Source organism: Armigeres subalbatus, chromosome 2 (assembly GCF_024139115.2).
Source record: "Armigeres subalbatus isolate Guangzhou_Male chromosome 2, GZ_Asu_2, whole genome shotgun sequence".
Classification (NCBI taxonomy): domain Eukaryota; kingdom Metazoa; phylum Arthropoda; class Insecta; order Diptera; family Culicidae; genus Armigeres; species Armigeres subalbatus.
The window spans coordinates 192,821,154-192,836,243 of record NC_085140.1 but is presented as its reverse complement, the minus strand read 5'-3'; the positions used below and the strand labels follow the sequence as shown (position 1 = coordinate 192,836,243).

Sequence of the window (15,090 nt, the reverse complement as noted above, 5' to 3'; positions counted from 1 at the left end):
CAATATCTTTGCTTGAAATAATCCGATTTTCAAGTTTTTCCGGCCTAGAAGTTTTTCCTTTTTACTCTTAGCTACTAGCTCATCTACTTTCAAGCAAACACATTTTACGAAGGTCGAGAAAGGCACCATCACCGCTAGGTGGATTAATCTGGGTTTTTTATATATGTATTCCCATATAAACAAAAATTGTCTTTACGCCATCCCTACAAATGTCAAATAGTCATGAATTCAAATGTACGATCCCAACTTCCGTTTTTGGAATATCTATAAACGAAACCTGCTATTAGTAAATTGGTCTGGAACGCAATCAGTTGAGTAAGGGAGAATCCTTTCTACTGCTAGGTCGAATGCGTTGATATGCTTGAATCAACAGGAATCAAATAGTGATGCAGATGTGTCCATCGAACTACGATTGATCACTAAATCTGTTCAGGATATTAAACGGGAGTCAATGCATACCCGAACTACTTTGGAAATAGACACGGCTTGAATATCTGCATCTATGGAAGAAACTACCAGGCATGTAGAAGAATCTCAAGCTTTATTGGCAAGTAAGTTTGGTGATCTCCAATCAGGATACAATATGCTCATTGTTCAGGTTTGATATAAGATAACACCAAATTATGAAAGAGATTCATTATTTGCAAGATGAGCTCGATAAAGCTAACTGTTCATCGCTGGCAAAAAACCATATCATTCTTAGGGTTCCGTCTTTGACGGAACACCAATTTGTACATATCATAACATATCATGAAAGTTGAACCGTTTGTTTGAGAAACTGCATATGTAACATTTTTGGCCAAATTGAGATTTTTATATATTCTGAATCCTCGTCCAAAAATACGTATTCTGGCAAAAAATACGAAAACAAAATTTTTGTTCAGGAATGTATGAAAAAAATTTCGTTTGTTTGAGAAACTACATATGTCCACGTACTTTGAAGAGCAATTGTGGAATACTGCTTAGATTTTTTGCACTGAAAATGCCCCAGGGTGTTGAGTTTTGCCAAAAACTATTGATCTGTATCGAAGAAATCGAAAGATTCGGTGCAAATTTGTTCAGAAAACAGTTTTTTGTTGTTTTCTCGAAATAGTGTAAAATGGACTTATGCAGTTTCTCAAACAAATGATTCAATTATTATAAAAATCCTGCATTCTTCCATAAGTTTAAGAGAACTAAAACCATACATCTGAATTCCTAAACAAATCCTCTCTGAAATAATATTTATTATAAAATAGGCAGAAAAATCAATATGCAAGCTTTCTCCAGGAATTCCTTCGACAATTGCTCCTGGCATTCTATCCGAAATTCTATCAGGGATTCTTTAGGAATGACTTCAGGAATTCCACCATATTTTTTGCCGGGAATTGATCCGAAAATTCCACCATTATTTACTCCAAGAAAATCTTCACGAACTTCTTTGTAAGTTCTGCGGAATTTCCTGCAATAATTCAAATAATTTTGTGCTGTTTCCCATAATTTTTAAGAATAAGAATATTCCATGGAAATTCCACAGAATTGCCTGTTTACTCCTGCGAATTTCACGAAAAACCTTCGAATTTATTGTGTAAATTCCATTAAATTTTCCGTGAATTGTTTCGAATAGTTTCTTGTGAAAATTTCAAAGAATTTCTCCAGGAATTCCACCGGAAAGTTATACAGAAATTATACCGAAAATGAAATCAACAATGAAATATTCGGAGGAATTCCTAGATTAACTCGCACTAAAATTCCGGTGGAAACTTCAAGATTTCCCCTGGGAGATCCTTCAGAAGTTTCTCCGAAAATTCCTCCGGGAATTCTTCCAGGAGTTCCACCAGAATTTCCACCGAGAATTTCTCTATGACTTCCTTCGAGAATTATTCCGGTAGTTCTATCGGCAGTTCCTCTGAAAATTCTTCCGGGAATTTCGGCAGAATTGGAATTTATTTAGGCTTCTTCAGGAATTTATATACATTTTCCACCAGAAGCTCTTCCGCGAATTTCTCTGTGAGCTCCTAAGGGAATTTTCGGGGAGGTCCTCTGATGATGATGATGGTCCAGCTACAAACCCCAACAAAGGTTTCAGCTAGACGAGATTTGTCTTTAAGATGAATTCTCTTGTTTCCGAGAATGCTTCTGGTAGTTTCCCCGGGGTTTCTTTGAAAATTCTCCCGGGAGTTTCTTCAGAAATTCTTCCAGAAAATTCCTCCGGGAGTTCCACCAGAAGCTATTCCAGGAAATTATTCAGGTTTTTTTCAGGAAATCATTTAGGCTTTCTTCAGAAATTAAGCTGGAAATTCCTCCCGAAGTTCTTCCGATAGTTTCTCTGGGAGCTCATCCGGGAGGTCCTCTAGGAATTCTTCTAGGAGTTCCTCCTGAAATTCCTCCTGGAGTTCTTACGGGAGATCTTACGGGAGATCTTACGGGAGCTCCTCCGGCAGTTCCTTCGGGAATTCCTCCGGGAGATCCACCAGCAGTTTCTACGAGAATCCCTCCGGGAGTTTCACCGGCAGTTCCTCCAGGTGTTTCTCTGAAAAGAAACTCCAGGAGGAACTGCTAGAGTAATTTCCGGAGGAACTCCCGGGGAATTTTCTATAGGAATTTCTGGAGAAATTATCAGAGGAATTCTCGGAGGAACTGCCGGTGGAACTTCTGGAAGAATTTATTGAAGAACTACAGGAAGAATTTCCGGAGGAAATCCTGGAGGAACTCTCGTAAGAATTCTAGGATGAACTCCCAAAGGAACTTCAGTAAGAATTCCAGGAGGAACTCCTGGAAGAATTCTTAAAAGAACCTCCCGGAGGAATTCCCGTAAGAACTCCCAGAGAAATTCTCCGAGGAACTTCTGGAGGAATTTGTAGATAAATGCCTAAAGAAATGCTAAATGAATTCCTGGAAGAAAGAAGGAACTGCTGGTGGAACTTCTGAGGAACATCCGGTGGAATACCCTAGAGGAAGAGAAAAAATATTTCTGAAGGAACTTCCGAAATCCCATTTCCCGTGAAATTCCTGCCAAATATCGTCCAGGAATTCCCTGTGAAGTTCCTGGAGGTATTACCGGAGAATTTCTTGGAAAAACTCCTGGAAGAACTCCCGGAGGAACTCCCACAAGCACTTCCGGAGGAATTCCCACATGGAAGTCCTGAAATAATTCTTAGAGAAGTTCCTAAAGGAATTTCCGAAAAAATATCTGAAGGAATTCCCAGAAAAATACCAGGAGGAATTAATGCAGAAATTCCCAGATGAATTGCTGAAGAAAATCCCTGCGGATTGTTCCGAAGAAATTTCTGGAAGAACTCTTGGCAGATATCCGAGTAAATTCCGAGTGAAGTCCGGAAGGAATTCTAGTACACTTCCGCGGAAAATCTTCCGGAGAAATTCCTGAAGGAATTCCTGGAGAAGTACCTGAAGAAACTCCCGAAAAAATACCTGTAAGAATTTCTGGGGAAATACTCGGACGAATTCCAGGAGAAATTCATGAAGATATTTCTTGCAGGATATTCTGAAGTAATTGCGAAAAGAATTCCAGATTGGAAAACTAGATGATTTCGCTATTGAATGTTTGGAGGTATTCCCGGAAAATTTCCTGGAAGCAATCCCGGAAGAATTAAAGGAAGAGTTCCGAGAGGAATGCCCGGAGAAGTTCCTAGAAGAATTTCCGAAGGAATTTCTTATAGATTTACAAGTGAAACTATGGAGCTAAATCGGAGGATTTCCGTCATAATTTTTTGAAGAAACTTCTGGTAGAATTTTGTGATAAAAAAATTCCGTATGTATTCTTGACGGAACTCTCGAATGCATGCCTGAAGGAAATGCCGGATTCTTCCTGAAGAGAGAATAACCGAAGAAATATCTAGAAGTAAATCTTGGAGAGAAGAAAATAAATCTTCAAGGAATTTCCTCGTGAATTTCGTAAACAAAATTTAGTGGGGGGTTTCTAGATAAGGAGGAATTACAATTACATGAGAAGGATTTTCGAACGATTTTCAGAGGAATTTGTGGATAACTTTCCGGAGGAATTCAGCAGTTCCCAGGGGAGCTTCTAGAAGGATTTCAAGGAGAATTTTTGAGCCCGAAATGTTTCGAGTTGTTTTGAACTTTCATATATTATGAATCCTGGATGCCCTAATAAGTATTGGGAATCTTTTGAATTTCAACCACCTTTTTCTGTATATGATTGGATCGTAGAGTGCACATGTTTGAAGGAATTCATTTCAGTACCCGTTCAATTTTTCCACAATTTAGGGGGGCGACGGCCCCCCCCTGCCCCCCTCTGGCTACGCCCTTGATCGTTGTGATAATCGATTAATTTTAAACCGATTACTACCCAGGGCTCCAGTAGCCTTGCGAGCAAAGGCGTAGGATTGCCAATCCGGAGATAACGAGTTTGATTCTTGGTACGGTCTATGTTGTTTTTGGGTTGGAAACATTCTCGACTCCCTGGACATTGTGTATCCATTGAACTTGCCACACATATTCATGCAATGGCGGGCACAGAAAAGCTTTCAATTAATTACTGAGGAAATGCTAATAGAATACGAAGTTGAAATGTGGGCCAAGTTTCAGTTGGAATGTATTGCCATTGAAGAAACAGAAGAAGAAGAAAAAGAAGAAGAAGAAGAATTATGAACTTATTTATGAACCTGCTGATCATTGGCGTTTGAAAGTAGGGAATCAAATCGTACTCATAATAGCCATAAATAAATAAAAAATGGCCAACGTCGCTTCATTTTAGCTAATAATTTTAACCTTTTGGGACACGCCAGTCTTAGATTGAGAAACACTGTTTTTTATGTTAGATATTTTCTTCTGTCCACAACCGATGCGGTCCGTGTGAAAGTGGTCATTTATTTACGATCGCCATAAAATCTCTAAGGGGTCGCGACCATTACGAAAATGAGTTGAAAATTAAAATAAAAATAAAATTCATAAAAAAAAGTAAGACATATGATGGGTGCGCTGAGCGTGCCCAATGGTACTGGTTTTCGCGATTTTGGTTTGGCCCAATTTCCATCTGTAAACAACTTCTCGGTTGTTACGGGTGCAAACATGTAGCCAACCCGAAACAAACACTAACCATGAATGAGAAAAATTGAACATTTTTAGATTATCCACGGGATAACTGGCGGTGGTTACGAGATACCATCGTCCTGTCGCTTCAGTGTTTTCCTCTCGTTTGATATTTTCGCCCCTTACCCAATAGTGCGGGGGCGACCGAGGGTGCGATCTTTGACGCTTTCTCGTTGTTTGCCTCACGCTAATTCGCTATCAATCATGCACATCGTGCAATGGGAAATTGCCGCCGAGTGCGAGTGTCGTTTCGTGTGTGGGGCTGTTGCTTTTATATTTTCACGAACATGATACAGATGTGGAAACCGGCCATTTGTTTGCGTAAATACCGGTCGTGGATTTAGATTCGGATTTAGAAGCGAATAAATATCTGCCGAGAAAAATTGCCAATGCGAAGAGCTTAAAATACAGCACCGGATGTGCCATTCTGGCTTCATAAATTTGGAGGCATGCGGCTAGAGTTTTTCGACTGTCGGATGAAAAGGATTAAATTTATGATAATGCGTTCATTGTTTCGTGGGATTTTGTTTCGAAACTGCATTTTAATATTTTTAATTGCGGAAACTTACGAGTAATTGCCAGCATTACGAAAACTCACCTGAAAAGAAAAAAAAGAAAAGATAATTATTGTTTGAATTATTAATTCATTATGCTCTTTCACAGCTCTCAACTGCCAAGGATCATAAGCCTCATAAATCATTTCATGTGACGAACACAACATATCTGCTCCAAGAAAAGGATTGATTTCAGAATGTTATAAGATTTAAAAAAAAAATTCTAGAACCCTTTTTGAAAAGTTTACCGAAATCTAAACATTACCAAATTTCTTTTACATATGATTCTAATATTGTTCAAAGGATGAATACTTGTGCATAGCTTCAAATTTCAAGGTTTCCCTCACTGTTGCCGTAACGAGACAAATTGGCAATATTTTCATAGCGCTATTTTCGTGTAACTTTTCCAAAAATAAAACTATCTGGAGCATTTACTCCCACACGCACTCTGCCAGCTTTGTAAATACCAGAGGTGACAAATTTTATGCGCTCACAGCAGAGCTCCATCGGCGGCCAGATCAACCAAGCAGCACCATCGTCGTCGTGTCGTCGGTCCCATTCGCGGCATCTTAAAAAAGTTGTATAATAATTTGATCAAGAATTCAAGATCCCCTGCCCACAAATAGCAACATTAGGCATACCACATCGACCGACGTCATCGCCCAATTGAGCTTCTCCATATACCTACGGAGGAGCGCGTGGTTTGCTCGCTGAAGTACCTTGGCCGCGGCGCGGTCGGGAAGCGCTCCACTGAGAGATGAATCCTCCCTAATACATTCGTAAATCTGGTTGGATGCTGATCGTTCTTGTTCCACGAACGCCCAACAAATTATACATAAATTGCACTCAACAACGGGATTCGCCCGGCACGGTCGCCCATTAATGTGTATATAAACCATGCACATATGCCGAGCCGGTGCACAGTGGCTGGCCTCCTGAACAAATAACGCCAGGAAAAACCTTGAAGGTTATCGGAACATGCTGAAAGCCCCATAAATAAGGGGATTATTCTAAGTTTTTAGATCGAACCTAAATTTCTAACATGAAGACACACCACTTGTTATATGACGAGTAAGTAGTTACACCACTTGGTTGTAGCTTTTCAGATACGTATTTCAACCTCAACAGTAACGTCGTCTTCAATGTCTCGTACTTGACTCGACTCGTATACGATAGCCTTACTGTTGAGGTCGAAATACGTATCTGTAAAGTTACAACCAAGTAACTAAATAGTATAGTACTACATAACCCATTTTATGACAAGTGAAGATATTCCACAAATAGCTCTAAATAATTTACTAGTCATGGAAAAATCATCCAATTTGATTTACATAAGTTAGTCAAAAATCCTCTTGTACTGAACCCTTGACTAAGCCCTAAAGATACATTGTATCTTGTCACTGTCAGAAAAAGAATCCTGGAGCTAGTAATGGTTTTAAAGTACTTTATGGAACTGTTTTGCCTTCTAAGAGCCTAAGGATTGAGAGGTAAGGGTTGCAGAGTTCGTTTTTATCATCATCATTTCAACATTTGAAATGAGTCTTCATTTCATTCGTGTTGATTTAGTTCGAATTGAATGAAATAAAAACAAGAACAGTCGTTAAATATGTCCACTGGAAACTGAACCACTGGTCCGAACAGGTGTTAGGCTTAATAAAGAATCGAACTTGCCATTGCTCACGAGACAAACTGGACAACCGCCATCCTTTTGATTATTTCAAACCCAGTTGGTTTAGCCCCCGCTAGTACACAAAAAGGCTTGAAATAGGGTTTAATCCGGCCACTTTGCTCCGGCTGCGGCTGTTGTGTAATCCCGGTGCGGCGGTGATTCGTTGAAAGCATCTCCGAGGATAAACATAGATCCAGTTTTTCAAGTTTGCACGAATCTATTTCATTTTCGTTTCGAAGTGAAAATCGTTTTCTCCATGCAGTCGAGTAATAAAGTATTCCTACGGGCGCACATACGGACATTCACAAACACACACACGCGCGCACCCCCGGACAACAGTTGGAACGTTACTGCGTCGGTCGCCAGGCCGTTTGTCGTCGCCAAATTTATTTCGCTTTTCCACCCGCGCTCTCGCACCTGCCACGAACCTTCTCAACTCGCTGACTCAATCAAAGACTCGAAAAGACTTGGGTGCCGGGTGCATAGCGTTCGGACTGGATGCTGCAGACGTTGGGATTGAAGCGATTGTTGTTCCGAAGTGATGTGAATGTATCGCGATTTATTGTCATTAATTTTGGAAAATTCGTAGAGAAAATCTCGTAAGAAGCACTTAAAAATCCTATTTTCAGATCACATTTATGCAGTATTATTTTTTCACTGGCATTAGAACCCCTAACTGTGTAATTGCCGTCTTGCAGCGTAGTATTCATTCATTAAGCATCTGTTTAGATATTAGCTACAAGCTACGCAGCCAAGGCTACTTTCGTCTATCATGTGACGACAAAATATTTGGCTAGGAAAACATCAAATTTACTCAACCTAGACCGGGACTCGAACCTGGCCATTCATAGCATGCTTTGTACGCCTTCAGTTTGCATTGTAACCGCGCATATAAAACATCTTGATCTACGGAAGACCCCCATTGCAGTGTGGTTGAAGATAAATAATCAAACAGACCGAAACGGCAGCGTTTGTAGCCCCAACTAATTACGAACTGACGACGAAGCCACAGCTTTAAATCGTAAAAGTCAGCTTTACGATCAACCATGAAAATATCAGCAAAATTTGCACTGTTATGTAATCGGGTTTGTTGTATTGAAAACAGGCTGAATTTTATTCGGAAATAGATTTTGACCAGCTGGGGTTCTGGTAGAAAGTGGCGCTGAAAGTTGTATACCAAAAGGCATTAAGATTAACATAGAAGCTTACAATATTTTCATTGGGGTTGAAACATCTAGAAACGGCTAATACTTCTTGCAATAAGCTATGTTTGATAACTGGACAATAACGCCGAAGTGACGAACAGACATCAAAGTCTCTTCTGCTACATCTTCATGTACCGTGGAGGTGCCATATTCTGCGCATTTAAGAAAATTTTGAAAAAAAAATCGTTTTTATCGAGAAACCATAATGATTTATGAATACCTGTATGTAGTAGTTGTGTAACTATAATCCACGGAAGACTATGAATCATTAAAATTTTGATTAAATTGACTAAGAACATATATTATTAATCGATTTGTGGATTGCCATATGGTTCCTAATTCTGCGCACATATTTTGAAATGTTCCATATTCTGCGCACAATGTTCCGCACCACAATAAACACTCAGTTTGAGTATTTTTTTGTCTCATAAAACGGTTTTGAATATTTATACAAATATTTCATTACTTTTGCACGTTGTTAGTACCATGTATGTTTCCTAAAGTCTATCTGACTACAACGTTTTACCGTTCTTGTACGCTAAGTATACGAAAAAACGTCTACTCCAAAACTTCAATATAAGACCTGACAAATTAGACCCAAACCCAGTTGACTCAGCTGTGATGAATTGAAATGATACCTGTGTGTGCGTGTATGTGTGTATGATGTATGTGCACAAAGATCTTATTCATTTTTCAAGTCCATTATCTCGCCGTTGCCATAAGTTGCTTTCGACGATCCATTTTTTCCGTTAGACAACTTTCCAGATCGGTTATTGTGTTCATGCCAATGGTCAAGTCACTGTTTTGCCTTGTTTACTAAAGTTCGCCATTGATGAAAAGGCATTTTTTTATTCCGATCAAATCCGATATTTATATGGAACTAGTTGACCCAGCAGACGTTGTCCTGCATAGTAGGCGAGAATACGCGTTGAGAACTGCCCATGCGAAATATCCATACGAATCTTGATTTTAGTTCTTCACGATTTACTCCATCTTACCCGTGATTTTCACATTAGGAAATATCATATAAACCCGTCGGAAACTATAACGAATGTTTCTGCTGAAGAAATGAAAAAAATCCATCTAGCCGTTTTCGAGTTATGCGGATACGAACACAGACCATTTCATTTTTATATATAAGAAAGATGGAAATAAATGAAATATGTTTCCATGCCAAAACAGTTGCTACGTTCATTTTGGGTTGACAAGCCAGGGTTATTGTACCTATGCATTCCGCGCGCACAATTAGGAACAGAATTTAAATTTTGTGGCGTCGTCATATTAAAGCAACAAATGATCTGCTTTTGCACTCCGCTTTAAAAAAAATGAGTCCAAATCTTTTTTTTTTGCTCAAATTTGAGAAAAACATGTTTATGTGCGTTTTAGCGCTGCTGCTATTGGCGGTCATTTTTTGACATTTTCGATTTTACCGATTTTGGTTTTCCTCATATTCTCGTTATCAATGCTAATTTTTTGCCTAATTATGTGCCCATGACAACAATAAATTCCCAACTTTTTGGTGACATGTAAGTAAATATAATAATAACAGCAAACAAAATTTTAAAAAATGTTTTAGTGTCAAAGTGCGCAGAATTAGGAGCCGCGCAGAATAAGGCACGCTCACGGTACCTATGATTTGAACAACCGTTTAGAAAATTTGGTAATCAACCTCTGCTATAACATAATTACATATTCATCTACGATGAATATGTTGCATAGCATTGATGTTGTGACCTTGCCGGGAGCTAGCAGGGTCAAAAAGAGATTTCAAATCAAATCTCGTAAGAAATACGAACAAATTCAGAAAAATATATAAAGCTCTTTTAGTGGAATGTATTCAACCGTCTAAGACGAATTAAGTACTCTCCATTTAATTCCACCAATTATTTTCGATATCTTTGCAGATACGTATTTCGACCACAACTGTGTGGTCGTCTTCAGTGTCTCGTACTTGACTCGACGGACGAACAAATTACTGAAGAAAAAATCAGAGACGAAGGGCTGAAAGTCTCCTTAATAAAGAAAAAAAAAAGAACCATCGCAATGAATATAATCTCCATTTTCCTTAACCAACTTAACTCCCAACTTAACTAGAATGTATTATGATATGGAAATGCTAATATCATCTTCCAAATTCGGACGTACATGTTCATGATAGCATTAGAGGCGAAAGTATAGAATTGATAGTTCCGTTAGGATACGGCAGGCATGAAGAATGTTTTTATAGAAGTCGATTTGAAAGCGGAGGCAATATTTGGCGATGGCATATATCGCACGACCTTCCTTCTGCCTAAGCTCCCGTATGAAGGGAAGAATATCAGTGTGAGCTGATATATCTCACTGGCAAAAGGAAGGTGGTTTGACTTGCTCATATGCCATCGCGTACGGAAGGATTTATATCGACGAGTACTGTCTCCAAATTTCTAATATGACATCATGCATCTAGTCGGATAGGATTTTTATTGCACAGTTCTGTTTTCTCATTGCAATCCTATTCGACTAGATGCTGATGTCATAATAGAAATTTGGAGACAGTACTCGTCGATAGCAAATCCTTCCGCACGCGATGGCATATGAGCAAGTCAAACCACCTTCCTTTTGCCAGTGGAGATATATCAGCTTCCACACTGATATTCTTCCCTCCCCCTTCATACGGGAGCTTGGCAGAAGGAAGGTCGTGCGATATATGCCATCACAAATATTGCCCTCCGCTCGCTTTCAAATCGACTTCTATAAAAACATTCTTCATGCCTGCCGTATCCTAACGGAACTATCAATTCTATACTTTCGCCTCTAATGCTATCATGAACATGTACGTCCGAATTTGGAAGATGATATTAGCATTTCCATATCATTGTAAATCGTTTAACTTCACGTAGAAGTAACACACACGAAATCATTAATTTAGTAGAATGTATTAGTTTTTCTATGGAATGATCCATTCCGTACTAAACTTAAACAATTAGTGCGATCGGAAAGTAAATCAATCAGTGCGCGATCGATCGTGTTTCGAGTGTGCGTTTTCTCGTGTTTTCTATCGGACGGAGAACGATCGCACGATCGTAGAAATGCTTAGTTCTGCTCAAGATGAATACACTACTAGGTGCTCCAATCTGCAAAGTTTATAGAAGAGAAGAAGGCAGGGGTGAAAAATTAATTTACTGTAAAACGGAAACAAACCCACTGGCTCTCCTATTTTCAGTGTAAAACGAAAACAAACCCGCTGGCTCTCTCATACTAAAATCCAAGATGGCTGAATTAGGTAGATTGGAACACCTAGTGGTGTATTCATCATGGTTCTGCTTGTGCGGGTTTTTGACATAACTTCGTTCAAAATAGTTATTTAGTCGCTTACCAAGGCGACTTCCTATAGATTACCTTCTTATCAAATCAACTATCCATTTCTCGTGGCGCTCACGGAGCTGCAGAGGGTTCCTGGGTCTCTTGTGGCAATGAATGTCGAACCAATTATCCTCTCCTAATCCTAAGTTGACTGTGAGGACTCGGCCGGCATCGTTATTGATTTCGAATCAATGAAAATCCAAAGCAAGTACGGTGAGAATAGTTTTCTAATCCCTCATTTGGTAGCTCATATGTAGCAGCTGCATACCTTTGATGTTGTGACGTTGCCGAAAGCTTACAGGATCAAAAAGGAATTTCAGATTAAATCTCGTGAGAAATACGAACAGGTTACTAAAATAAAATTTAAAAACACCCGAGAAAAATAGCTGATTGACGTTATAGGAAGAACCATCGCTTTGAATATAATCTACATTTTCCTAAACTAGCTTAACTCTTAAACTAAAATAGAATGTATTAGTTTTTCTATCGAATGATCCATTCCGTAATAAATATACATCTATAGTAGAGCCGTAGAGTGTGGCCGATGAAAACGATTTTATAACCAAAAAACCTTTTAAGAATGGAGATAAGGGTTTTGGAATATGTATATTCGAAACTAACTCGCAATAACGAAATGCACAATATAAAATGTCAACTAAAAACTAGAAAGAAACGACGACGAGAAAGAAAGAATCTATGGTCAGTAGGGTGCCAATGGAATGTATGGGAAAAAATTGTCATCGAATTTCAAAAAACGACAGTGCTATTTCATTACCCCAAAATTTGACTCCATGCAAAATTTAAGCTCAATCGAACATGATTTAGGTATGCCTAAAACTCATCAAAGTTTAGAAATTTTTACCCTTGAAAATTTTTCTAAGGAGGGACGATTTTTTTTTGATGCCAAATGATTTAAAAATGCATGAAAAGTCGAGATCTGACGTTACTTAAAAAAATTTTTTTTTTGATGAAAATCGTTTTTTTTTCTTGGAGCATTTTTGGGACTCAGATGATGAAATTTTTTTTGTTGGACGATGTTTGAAAACACTTGGGCCCTTTTCAACGCCACGTGCACGCAGTGTTGGAATGATGCAGGTGTTCATCGGCGCGGCGACGCTGCTTTACCGCTTTTTCCCGCTGCACACCTGTGACGTTTTAACGCCATGTGAACTAGGCTAGGTCGGTACCTTGCCTTGAGAAATAAGTTCATTGACGCAAACTGACAAAATTTTGACGGGAAAGACATCAATCCGGTGGAAACGTTAACTTGTGATCCATTTTCAATAATAAACAATTGAATCGAGAATCAATCGATCCAAGGATCATTTGTGAACGTATCTCGGTAGTGCAACACTGTTGTTGTATGTGTTTAAATGTCAAAAATCCCAACAACATGGTCACTTTCAGACAACCGCAGTTTTGATTTATTATTTGGTTAGTTCTCAAGTTATGCAGAAGAATTTCTGGTTCATTTGTATGGGTGTATGGGAGCCCCCCTTTCCAGAAGGGGGAGGGGTTTCAAACCAACACAGAAACATATCTTTCCTTCCACTACCTCCACATGTCAGATATGGTTCCATTTGCTTGATTAGTTTTCGAGTCATGATGAAATTGGTGTTTCATTTGTATGGGAGCCCCCCTTTCCAAAGAAGGGAAGGGTCTCGAACCATTTTAAGAATTTTCCCCGACTCCAAAAACTTCTGCATACCAATTTTCACGCCGATCGATTCAGTTGTTTCTGAATCTATAAGGTTCAGACAGACAGAAATTCATTTTTATGTGGTGAGCATGAGCAGAGCACGCATGTTAGCAAAACGAAGCGACGAGATTGGATGCATTTCAATACTGGCTGCGTATGCGCCAAGACAAGACAAGACAAGAGATGAATATACATAATATTGTGTATCCGGAATAAATTTATACCGCTTTTTATACCGAAGTTGGATTTTTCTCCAGATACAGGCAACTTTCCCAACTTCGGAAGTAGTGCGCTGGATTCGCCTAAAGATGCGCTAAACAACGCACCAATTAGTTTGACAAATAAAACTTCGGAAGAAAGTTCGGTTCGGAAGTCCCGACTTCCGAATTCTAACTTGGTGCTACGCCGACAATATACATTGTGTTCTGTGAGATGGAAAACGGAAGAGTTCTTCTTATGCAACGTACACATCAGTCAAGCAGTTTGACGAACATTGACTCCGCCCCCAAGAAATCGCTTCGGTTGCTGCTTTGTTTGAACGTATGTGAAGTTGTTCGACCAACCATTTGACAGTTGGCGGTTCGGTTGGAAAAAATTAAAACGGTTTGATTTTGGTTTCAGTTGTCGGGGGTGGTGTCAAGGTTTGCCGAACATGTTTGAGCATTTGTAGTGAAGTGGCACAAACCCCCATATATTTTTCGATGGTTGGTGCTTAAGTTGGCGTTTCGGTCGTTCGTGTGTGATATTGTTGGTCGAATAAATTGATTGTTCGTGTCGCTGTTGGTAAAACTTGATGGATGTTTGAATAAACGAGAGGTGGAGTCAATGTTGGTCAAACTGCTTGACCGTGTGTACGTTCCATTACACTTCGCTTTGATGTGATACATATACCAACAATAAATGCCTACCTTACGACGTTGCCTGAATTTCCTGTACTTGAAATACACGGATTAAGAATCGCGACACGGTCAGAATGATCTTTGCCGGTTAGAGAGTGCTGACATTTTTTCCACCCCAATTAACCGTGAGTACATTGTCAGATTGAAAAGCTTTTCGTACTGTGGATTTACACCATTATGCCCGATTTCGTCTTATCGAACTCTCATTTATATTCATGGTTGTCACATGTACTCTCATGACTTTGGCAGCCGCATCCAGAATAACAGCGCTTTGGCAATTGCTTACCAGTGTCTAATGCAAGTCCAACTCTTTCGGAATCACGTCTTATCGTCCACGGCAAACATTCTCAACAGAGATTATTTCTGCATTAGACGTACTATCAACATCGCTAATGCGAGTCTCGGTGAGATGTGGACGATTTTCCGTGTAATATTATCACAATTAAATAGTTCTGTCAAACTCCCCAGTAGATATTTCCTCTTCCTATTGTTTTTCTCCATAATCTTTGATTGGCATATCTTCTTCTTCGACAAATAGTTGCTTGTATGCTCGTTTCAAGTTCTTTGGACGTTGAGTTCGTGACTTGAGTTGTTCATGGTGTAAACCCAAACTGCTCTTTAATTTTCTTGTCCACTCCGTCGATGCCAATGGTTAACGGCATCTTGCCCA

The 15,090-nt window shown here is 39.3% G+C and overlaps 1 protein-coding gene across 9 annotated transcripts in view; it reads right to left on the bottom strand.

Annotated features, from left to right (window-relative positions):
* LOC134211429 (four and a half LIM domains protein 2-like) overlaps positions 1–15,090 on the bottom strand; it is a 589,158-nt gene that overhangs the window by 134,770 nt on the left and 439,298 nt on the right. The window contains exon 1 of one of the 9 annotated variants that reach the window (XM_062688282.1): positions 7,278–7,295. The exons of 7 other annotated variants lie outside the window; for them this stretch is intronic. In XM_062688282.1, coding sequence (XP_062544266.1) covers positions 7,278–7,280 — 3 coding nt within the window. In that variant the 5' untranslated portion in view covers positions 7,281–7,295. Of the gene's footprint in view, positions 1–7,277; positions 7,296–11,981; positions 12,117–15,090 lie in introns of those variants that run through there. One more of the 9 variants, XM_062688279.1, reaches the window with a different exon arrangement.